The sequence below is a fragment of the Mercenaria mercenaria genome, unplaced genomic scaffold (assembly GCF_021730395.1).
Source record: "Mercenaria mercenaria strain notata unplaced genomic scaffold, MADL_Memer_1 contig_3950, whole genome shotgun sequence".
Lineage (NCBI taxonomy): Eukaryota > Metazoa > Mollusca > Bivalvia > Venerida > Veneridae > Mercenaria > Mercenaria mercenaria.
Window position 1 is genome coordinate 1 of NW_026462140.1, and position 11,907 is coordinate 11,907.

The following is an 11,907-nucleotide window of genomic DNA, read 5'->3' on the forward strand; positions in this document are numbered from 1 at the left end:
TTGAGGTTTTTGTGTTGCTTTTTTTTTTCAGGACAAATTTCGTTTTGTACCTCTTAAGCCTGTTTTCTTTGACATTTTCTGTTGCTGTGGGTGCAACTTCCGCCGACATAAAGGACTATGACACAAGATTGCAACATTCACGTGCTGTTTTTGAAATTGTGGCATATGGCTTTGTAATTAAAGCAATTTTTCATGAAATTCTCCAAGTGGTGAGGTAATACAATTTTAAAATATATAGCACCAAAACAAAAATACCGATTATTCAAAATTAAATCAATATAAACTTACAAGTTAAGGTAACCAATGAGAACAAAAGTTATATGTACATTAGATTTATGTCCCTGTTAAGATTAATCAATACCTGTATATAAAACAAAGACCACGTTTCGTATTTACAAATTTGCTATTAACAATAAAGCCATCGAAAACAATACAATGTTTAATGTTTTATCGAATCATACAGAAAGTTAATTTTACATTTTTCAGGCATGGCCTCACTTACTGCAAACAACTTCTCAATTGGTTGGAGCTAATTTCAGCGGTACTCTTGTTGCTAGTACTTCCCGTGCGTTACATTAATATCCGGGCTCATTGGTATATATTCGCTGTGGGATATTTCCTATGGGTGATAAAGATCTTCAAATATGCAGTAGTTTTCAGGTAAACTTGACAAAATTGTACTGAAAAAAACCACACTTTATCCGCTTTTTTGCTAATATCCTAAAAGAATCCAAAGTCATCGTGCGTCTAGAGTAATAAGTGTCTTCTTGAGCGCTCGCCAAAATTTTAATAAAAGTAAAGAATCAAAATATTTTAATATAGTTACTCATTTAAACGCTACAACCAATTACTGAAAAGTTCAATAAAACAATACACTAAACAGTTATAAACTAGTGAAATCATATGAGGGGAAAGAGAATGCAAAACAAAAACAAATATCGTCCTTGTCGTGCCCTATCTAAATGAGCATTTAATATATTAGTTATAGTTAATAATGTGCTTGTGTAAAATGAATATATATTTTGTACATCCTTCTTTTTATTAATTGTATTTCCAAATTTAGAATTTATCTGTGTATTTTTTAATCTTTTAAAAATGGTTTTAGTGGTAAAATGAATATGCCTGATTAAATGTGTGTGTGTTTTTTTCTATATGCTATTGATAGCATGTTGATCTAATTGTTATCATAATTAAGAAAAGGTAGTTTGATATCAAAACACCGACAAAATCGCAAATGGCGGGTTGGTTAGTTTGTTCACGACAGCATGTTTGGTATGCAAAATAAACCGCATTTTTAGCAAAGATAATAAATGCAAATGCACAATATATATTGTATAGCTACATGTTTAAATGTGATAGTGTTTGCACTGTGTATGTTATTTAATAATATCTTTTATGGCTGTCAAAATTATTCTTTCCCATTTTCGCTTCCCCAAGGAAGGATAACGTTAAATGAAGTTTGTTATGTTGAGTTATTGTTGGATTCATAATCCCCTGTTCCCCTTTTGTCTTGTGATATATCAGCAGTTAAAGCATACATCCGAGCTCTCCAAATGAAGAAATAATTCCAGTATCTTTCGGTCCTCCACACGTAAAATAGGGTCCTTGGGAACATAAAATAGCTTAGGAAGGAAGGAAGAACTATGGTCTTTTATGCGGTGTACATTTTACATAATTATACAGTTTCTATATTGTCTTATACCCCAGTCACACATACGGCACGGATAGCTACGTCTAGCCACGGTTAAAAACGTAGTAATCCGTATCGATCCGTACATGAGTCGTACCACAAAGTAGTAATCCGTATCAATCCGTACCAATCCGTACGGCTGAGGTACGGATTGATATATCGATTACTACGTTTCTATCCGTGGCTAGACGTAGCTATCCGCGCCGTATGTGTGACTGGGGTATAATATGCTAAAAGAATTTTTCATAACAAATATTTTCTATCGTTTCACCTAGCGAAACTGGGGCTTATGCAGAGTCACTTAGAACAATCTTTTGGAGAAACTTTATTCCGTTCAGTTTGCTGTTTTGTATTATAAACCTTGCATTTGGAGGGACTTTTCTTCTTGTCCTGAAAGGCGATGGAGACTTGGACGTTCATGACGAAACAAGGTAAAATAGTATGTTTGTATTGTAAAACGGCTTATAATCTATTGACATATTATACAAGTACACCCCGACACTTTATGAAGTAAGTGTTTGAGATCTTAAAGTATCTTTTTTTACTGATATTCAAAGACCACGTTTGTGCAGATGTAGTTTACCAGCACAAGTACAATACAGCATTTGGTCTGCGTAAACGGCTACAATAAGTTAGTTTTAGATGTAGACGTTACTGCAGAATTCCGGATGCGATATCTGAAATAAATCGTTTTGATAATTTTGAGGACTTATACTTTTTTCTTTGTATTTAATTTCCTTACATACTACTTATTCCACAACAAAAAGGCTATGTTGAAATAAGTTTAACCAAAAAAGTTAAAATGACCATCCTATTCAAAAAACATATTGTTTGATATTAGTATTTTATTTAATAGCTTTTTATCATGTTTTTGAAGTGCAAAATGCCAAAACTAACTCTTATACCGGTTGATACATGGCTATAGAAATTTGTCTTGCTACTTTAAATTTGTTATTTTGAATAACTTTTTAATGGCTGATGATTTGTTCGTTGCTAACTCTTACAGAGATTTTTGGCTATTTCCTTTTTTTAGCTCTATGTGGGGAATATGGTTTGTTGGATTAAGGACGATGATAGAGGCCCAGCCAATTGTAGAATACACTGGTTCTGAAGGCTACAGGTAATGCAACATTGTATGCAATTTGGTTTTTGGACAAAATATTTTAAACATATTGTTTTCCTCAAACAAACGTAGTTACCATATAAGTGTCTGGTATTTTGCATTAACATAAGAATATTTAAAGTTAAACAAGACACAAATTTGATGTATGAAAAGTTATCGCATACTGCATATGGTTTATAGAAATATGAAATTTACATGTTGATATGTATTAGCAGTACGATGATACTAGGTTAAAAGTAGTACACGCAGTGTACATGTATTGTTGATCACAGTGTATTACCACTAAGACTGAACATATTTTAAACAATCGGCTGTTAATAGGCAATATTTGACTATGAATGTAGCTCTACATACACTATTTATGTATAAAGTTAGTTTAATGAAGAATTTTCTACTATTGAAGTAAATATCCAAATATAAAGTGTTTTTGTAAACCAAAGCCATTTGATATCTCTTAACAATAAGAACAATTATTAATGTCATCGCATATTCAAGTAAAACCTTTCATTTTGTTTCTGCGTCGCTGTAACTATTGAAAATTGATACAATTTGATCAAGTTAAGCTTTTTACAAAAGGAATGATTGTCAAGCGGGGAAAGGCACGGTTATTCGGGTAGGGTATCTATAAGGCAAAGACAATCCAAACGAGAGTATATTGACGTCATAATTATACGTCAATTATAATGTCAAAGCGTGTGATCGATAGTCATTCTACATTATTTTTTAATGTTGCAACTTTTAACGGATGGCAATAAAACTGATCTAACATGTATGGCTGAACAAGACAGGTATTATAACATAATCCTAAGGAAAGTGTGGATGTGTGGACAAAAAATCTTGCTGTCGTTTGGCTTTTCATTCATTTGAAAACCATGTGCTACACTTGTAGTCTATTGTTTGTACAGTATAATGTTCGATATATGGTAGCTAGTCATTTTACCACTGTGAAAGTTATAATATATCTGTTGAAATCGACATTGACGAGGTGTAAAGCACATAAAGGGCCCAACCAAAACCTAGTTGAATTGCATATTAATAATGCAGAACAAAGATTAGCAATCCTGACACTTTGATTAAATACGTTGACATGTTATGACACGTTTGATTTCCAGACCAATGGGAACAGTTGTAATGTTGATGTTTATTGCCATGACGATAGTTGTTTTGCTGAATATCCTCATCGCCCAGCTGACCGAAACGTACCATATCATTCAAAGCGACGCTCGGAAATCTGTTGTCGTAAATAGGGCTTGGATTATTGCTCGGTTGGAGAGAAACGCTGTACCCTGTACATCTCAGTGTATCCCGGAATGCCTCAAAAATTGTCTGCCAGTGTGTCTGTCACAGTGCTTACAAGAGGAAGTAAGACATTTTTTTGCTGGGTTTAATGTGGCGCCGACACAATTATAGGTCATATTGCGACTTAATAATTTTGATGGTGGAAGAAGACCCTTGGTGGGCGTTCCTCCGTGCATTATGTAATCACGAGCGAGTACCTTGGTAGACCCACTGGCCTTCCATTAGCCAACTAAATGGTTCCGCACACGGAGAATCCAACGTCCCGAGTGACGTTCTAACCCACATCTGTAATTCATCAGTAATTCCATCAGAGACCTTAACCAATCAGCCACGGAGGCCCCCGAGAAACATTTTACGTCATTATAAAAGAGCGCATGCACTGCTTTTGATACGTTAATTCGTGAAAACTAACCTTTTTGTTTCTCATATTATGTTACAGTAGCAATAATATATTCGAAATTTGAATATAAAATATGTGAATTCATTAGACACTCTACAAGAACTTTAATACATTCATGCTTTGACTTGCCTATTAAAAGTCTATGACTGGGTATAAGAATCTCTTGAAGATTGAATTTTAATCAGATGCATCTCTTTTTTAGAAAATACGTGTTAGCAAGACATGCTAATATTAAGTTAACTTGTGAACCTTAAATAACTTTCGAAATTTATTTCAATTCGTGTGCGATTTTGATATTTTCTGTTTTTCGTGTGCTTGTGTGTGTTTTGAGTGTGTGTGTGTGGGGGGGGGGGGGGGGGGGGGGTCCATGTGCAGGTGCATGCGCGTGCCCGTTACGTATCTTCTACCTTCCTTATGCCACTTGCTGTTGGTTATATCATATATTAATTTTGTGCGTGCTTGCTTTCTGTCGTTCATTCGTGCATACGTACGTGAGATTATCTACGTCCTGACTTGGCAATTGATTTGATCTTAAGTGTCTGAAAAGATTAGTCTACAATTCTACGAGTGTCATTATTCAAGTAAGCAGTGCGAACATCATACACCCATTTATGGAAGGCATTTGATACTTTTATTTTAAAGAATATGAAAAGAATCTACAATTGGACATTTTCCTGATGATGAGAATAGAATAAATTACTAACACAGTCTATATTGTTAACTAAAGGATTAGGGTATCTTAGGGATAGAGATAGGTTTAATGTGAGGTTGTCAAACAAACTTGTTACTTTTCAACCCGAAAAGAAACTTAGCACTAAATTTTACATCTCTTGGTAACATATGATGTTTGTTTGTATTTCCAGGGAAATAGAGTGTATGAAAGGTATTTCACCAGTAAAGGCTTTAAAATGCTTCAGAAGCACTCTACCCCAATGGAACAGATCAGCTCCGCATTAGCTCAAGTAGAAAACAAAGTAGTAAAGTCAGATCTTAAAGTACAGACGGTAAAAACAAGACTTAGGAAGATGGAAGAAAAACTGGAGAGAAAACTTAATGATATAGAGAAAGCACTACATTCATTTAAGAGATAGGTTATAGTAACTGTTACAGTACAAGACATAGCACTAATACAGTTTTAAACTATAAAGTGTAACTAAATAAGTTTGTGTGATGATATATGACATTAAATACTGAGTATAGTTGTGATATACTAATTTCATAACTTTTTAACATGATGTTTTAGCTTATCTGGAACTTCTTACATAACGTCCGTGTAGTTTCCCTTGTTATTAAGCCATTGTAAAATATGTCTTTGATTAAAATGGATGGAAGTAATCTGACTATGAAATAGTTGTCAAATTCATGCATTTTGTATGATTTTTTACAAGTTACAAATCTTTATTGTGATTTAGGCCTCCGCCCATACACCATCAATCCTATACATTATATACATATAAACAAACATAAACATTTACATACAACAACTCTTATAAGGAATAATGAAGTAAATATTAACTATTTATATCACTCATGTCAGAAAAAGCATTTGTTTTGAGAAAGAGGTTTGTACATAATTTCTAACTTTTAAAGCTTCAATACATGCCTGTCCATGTATCTTGCCGAAACGAAATAAAGAAAACACATGGACAGAATAGATTAATATCTGTACCTTTGTTACTATGCCCAGCTATCAGCCTTGTCAAGGCAAGACCAATATCCTGGCTATAATGAAAGTAATGCTTTTTCATAAAATAAAACTTATACAAAAAATAGATACAGTAGTTATGGCATATGTAAAACATACAACACAAAATTTAAACTATCTCTATCTCAGACAGACGTAACTTTAAAGCATTATATATATAAACTGCAGTATTTTTAATAATATTTTCATTTTTGGAAGCCAACAAAATATTAAATTTATGAACATTTGGATTTTCATAAAAAATTTTTGGTATGTATTTTTCTCGAAGTGTTTTATACAAAGGACATACTAATATAAAATGACATTCATTTTCAACAACATTTTTGCAATAAAAACAAAATCTCCTGTCTCTGTCTATACCAAAATAACGACATTGTTCAATCATTAGCGGATGTGAGGATATTCTCAAAGTACTGAACCCATATCTATATTTCTTAATATCTAAGATATCAAGATAAGGTTCATACATAAAGGTTGTTTTAAAATGCCTATAAGAGATCGACTTAGCATTATTATTACATTCTTCTGACCATTCTTGTAAATATTGATCTTTTAATCGCTGCACATACTGGCATACAAATAATTCCGGGTTCTGACAATTCTGATTTTCCCAAATATACCCAAATCCGTTTCTGTATAAATTTAATCTTACTTTCGTTACCCAGTTTTGGTAACCAATACTATCATAATAATATAACATCTGATAACATTTCTTAACACATCTATAATCAGGCATATTTATTATCCTGAGCCAATACCTTATACAACGTTTTGATGCTATAACATGCATAGGATATCTTTCACAATCACCAGCAACAGCTGCATTACAAGATTTAAGAGGAACTGACATAAACCGTTTACAAGCATACATTTGTACCTTTTCAATTTCATACATATAATCTAAACCCCATATTTCAGATCCATATAACAATATTGGGGCTATTTTAGCATCAAACAACTTAAAAAATGTAGTTTTCGTCATAGGCATTAAATGATTCAAAGATGATAAAAGAGACACTAAGACCCTTTTTGCTTTACAAGCCATATGATCAGACATTTTATACATAGAAAGTTTACTGCTAAAAAATAAACCTACATAACAAAAACCATAAACTACTTGGATTTTCTCCCCATTATATAACCATTTTTCATGTCTTGATAGATGCCCACCATTCTTAAAGACAATTATTTTTGTTTTCTGAATATTTACACACATTTTCCATTCATGACAATAATTAGATAGTATATTTAACAGTCGTTGCAGACCATTTACTGTATCTGCAGTTAAAGCAACATCATCAGCAAACAGTAACATTAAGATCTGAATCATATCTGGAGTTAATTGTATACCAGAGAGGCCACTTTCATCCATAGCAACATATAATTCATTTATAAATAATGAAAAAAGAACAGGGCTTAAATTACAGCCTTGACGTAGCCCAATAGGGCAGTCAAATATGTCACTCCACACAGTTCTGTTTCTTACACAGGCCTTAACTGAATTATATATACTTTTTATAGAATCTAGAAGGTGTCCTTTGACACCATATTTTGACAAGACAGACAACATTTTTGGCCTATCTACACTATCAAATGCTTTTTAAAGTCAATAAAAGCAACATATAACTTTCTTCCTTTTCTACATAAATGCTTGTTTGCAAGTGAATATAAAATAAAACCATTATCTATTGTTGAGTACCCAGAGCGAAATCCAGCTTGTGCTTCTGTGATTTTGCTATAAGCATTAGTAAAAATGTTAGTCTTTTATTTAAAATACTCACATATATTTTACTCAAAATTTGTAGTAATGTTATTCCTCTGTAATTGTCAGGGTTATCTATTGGTCCCTTTTTGTATACAGGTATTAGGACAGATACTGACCAATTTTCAGGAAAAACATTACTCACAAAAATTCTATTAAAAAGTTTGCGCAAATAAGGTAACAATACATTCACTGATTTAAAATGATAAAAGCATAATAATATCAATTCGAATCTTTTATTCTAACTGGAATTAAGATATAATTCTATGCACAACATATTACACATACATGTATATAATAACACAAGGACTCATTAATATTTGAAAAAAAAATACATTAAATTTCTATATTTATTCATTGTTCCACACAAACAGTGTGATATAAGGTATATGTATGTAGATAGAAACATAAGTTCATAACTGCTGTACTTGGTTAATTTCAAGAATAGTACCATTTGTAAAAGTACACACTCAGAACAAAGTAAATGCAAGACCTGAGTTGAAGCTAATATTTTCCTTACAGCGTCGTTAGTAGAAACGACTTTAAAACAATGATTTTCAGCTATAAGTTGTTTGGTTCAGATTGACCTTAAAAGGTTGCTTATAAAGTTGATTTAATTTTAACAGTTTTTGTTTGTTTGTTTTTTTTTTGTTTGTTTTTTTTTTAATTCTAAGAAAATTGTACAATGCTTAGTTTTTATGTCCATTCCCATTTTAGAAACCACCGGTCCATCATATATACATACCATATCTGCTAAACTATTTAAGATACAAAGTTACATAACTGTCAATTGTTTATTTTCTAGTCAAGTGAGCCATTTGTATATGGAAGTCTATCAAGTAAAATCATTTAACCTTAAGCCCACTTGCGGCAGGTGGCCAGTAAAATTTCAGTGAACACCCCTTCGTATAATAAATGGTTTTGCCGACCAGTCCATTTTAGAAGTTTAGCAGGGAAAGATCAATTTAAAAGTGCGATAAAATAGGAAAGTATCTGCCATGATGTCATGATGTTATGATGTCCAGCTAAACACATACTTATAGTACCAAATAAACTTAATTCCTATTTTCGTATTAACTGGTATGAAAAAGGCTTATACTTGTCTAAACAACTAAAACAATTCTGTAAATATATCACATACTGTCCATATATTACAGTTATTTTAAATGCGCTGTATTTTACATGATTTGAATAAATTACACCACATCATTTGTATGAAATACAATGCTTTTTAGATTGCTCTAAAGTAAAGACAATTATAACACAACCAGCACATAACATGTAGTAAAATCTATCTCTGGTTATTCTGCAATAGACCACTTGCATGTAATGACGTCATCCGATCCAATTGCGTAGCACGGTCGTACAAAGTAGTTAACGTTTTTTCTAACACTGTTGATACTAGTGTGTCGCGTTAGAATTGAAATAATAAGTTCCAAAGTGTGGTTTATCGTAGAATAACCCAAGTTTTTCGTTCTTATGCGAAACAATATATAAGTCTATATTCTTACACATGAGAACGAAAAACTCGGGTTATTCTACGATAAATCACGTTCGGGAACTTATTTTTATTCTTAAGTATACAATCCATAGAAAAGATAAACTTAGGCAATCCGAACGTTGAATATCTTAGCTCGACTCATGCCAGCTGTCCTAAGCACTATTTTCATACGTGTAATATGGCTTCCAGTGAATTCGGTCTTACAAAGAATAGTTTTGAACAAACCAAGATAACCGATTTCCAAGCAAAATGGTACGGATTCCTGGACGATTTCTATGTTATTTTCCGTAAAAGAAAATTAAAGAAGGTTGGTATTTTACAGGATTGATATATCTGTTTAACAGTTATCCTAGTTTTGATAATATACTGTTATTTTGCCAAAAACAGTGACTATCAATGAACTGATTAAAAAAGTAGCAAAATAAACATAATGTCATTTTTTCTCTTCAATTTCACTTGTTTCATTACGACCCATATAATGAAGATCTTTCGACTATATGACATATTTTGATCTTAGAATAAGGGTCATTTGGACATTTTCTTTATTGGAAATGTCCCTGTATTATTCCGCGTACCTGTAAGTTACCAACACGTTTTCCAGTTAATGTTGGTGATTCTCTTACTGATTTCTTATTGAAATCTTAAATTGACATCTATATACAATTTTCATGATTGGCAAATGTATCAATCGTTTGGATATTTAACTGGAGTTACGGCGACTTTTCTTTTTGCGCAAACATTTTACATATGAACAGTCTAATTTGTCATATTTCTTTATCTCTTACTTTAGATACTGGAAGTTTTTCGACCACCTTTGATGAACTTTGCATGAAAAATGACAAAATGTCACGAGGTCCAATGTTGCATGATTTATGTTACGCTTATGAAAACGGAAAATAACACAGAAACGTGCTGAAATCTGTGATATAGTGCTTCGAAACCCGTAACTATGTCTCTCCCGAAACCAATTCTTCGCGTGACCGATATCCCTAGACATGAATTTGTAACAACATATTTTAGCTAAATTAACATGCACTTAACTGACCTACTCTTTAAAAATGTCATTAAGTACATGTTAGTGTTGTAGCAAAACCTGCCATAAGTTCTCTCATTGTTATATTTAATTTAGACTTATTCAACTAGTCAGTAGATTGATTTATTTCTTTATAAAATATTCTACTTACCGCATTTTATTCCGTTTCAGAATTTCGGGCTAGTAATAGTCGACAATGAAAAATCGCATGTTTATTTTTCTGAAAACAATTCTGTCTTCTATAACTGCAATTTGGTATTACAACCAACACTAAATAAAGCCAAGCCATGTCATCCGGAACTATCGAGCAATCGAAAACAAGGAAAAGTTACGATATCTTTGGGAACTAAACTTCGTCTTCGTTATTGTATTGGTGTCAGCTTATATCAAATGCAGCTACTTACGGCTAATAATTGACAAAACAAGCATATAGTTACATTTGGTATCTATGCCAATTTTTTAATTCAAAATATTTTGGTGTTTCCTTCGTACTATTTTATTTCCTTAACAGGTGATTTTAGGTAACACAAATATATTTAAGAAAGGTGGCCTGAGTGATATATTTCTAAGCATAAGAACGACAAACGAGGGTTTCTACGATAAACCTTATTTGGATACTTATTATTTCGATTCTAACACGACCTACTTCAAATAACGTTAGACGAGAATCAGAGGAATATTTTCATCAAATGTAAATTACAACTGCATGCTATGCCGCAGCATGCATTTAGCAACAGCCAACACACAGTGCGCGCGCAACATAGTTCAAAGTCGGTTTATTGCAGAATAACCCGAGATGGATTTTGCTCTACAAGTATGTAGGTTATTAGCTGGTCGTGTTAGAATATTAGATATCTCTCGACAACAATGTTCTGTCTACTTAATATGATATATTTCTCACACCGATGTACTGACTAGAATCAAGTCTACATACGTCACATACAAAAAGGGTTTAATTTTGCTTTCTACTAATAGATTTTTGTCAGGTAGGTTCTGCTTAGTCAAAAGATATGCCTAAATCCTACCGTCCTTCCAACCTAGTATCTACCATTGACACCCTGCCATCCTAACATTGCGGTTTAATAATAAGGCGACGAGCGATAATAGGATACGGACAAAACCAAACAAAACACTATTTCATGGTTATTTTCATGGGATCTTTGGGGGTCTTCAAAACATACTGTATTTTATGCTCTTCTTACCTCATTTCTCTTTTGATATTGCGCGTATCAATCTGAAAAGCTCACGAGTGCAGTTGGTAACCAAATACTAATCGGACTAGTAGACAAGTGTTAAATAAAATGTTGCGTTAATGTTTGGCAAGCGGCATAGTTACACACAACACATGATTACAAACCGTTTAGCTCAATAAGGAGAGCAGAAATCTACGGATC

General features: G+C 32.8%; 1 protein-coding gene across 1 annotated transcript; it reads left to right on the forward strand.

The window, feature by feature from the left end:
- Window positions 1–37: 37 nt before the first annotated feature.
- LOC128553567 (uncharacterized) lies at window positions 38–5,885 on the forward strand. Its single transcript, XM_053534748.1, has 6 exons — window positions 38–214; window positions 487–660; window positions 1,966–2,121; window positions 2,724–2,810; window positions 3,926–4,175; window positions 5,376–5,885. Exons 4-6 carry the CDS (start codon window positions 2,728–2,730, stop codon window positions 5,601–5,603), a joined length of 561 nt encoding a protein of 186 aa, XP_053390723.1. The 5' UTR covers window positions 38–214; window positions 487–660; window positions 1,966–2,121; window positions 2,724–2,727; the 3' UTR covers window positions 5,604–5,885.
- Window positions 5,886–11,907: the final 6,022 nt, after the last annotated feature.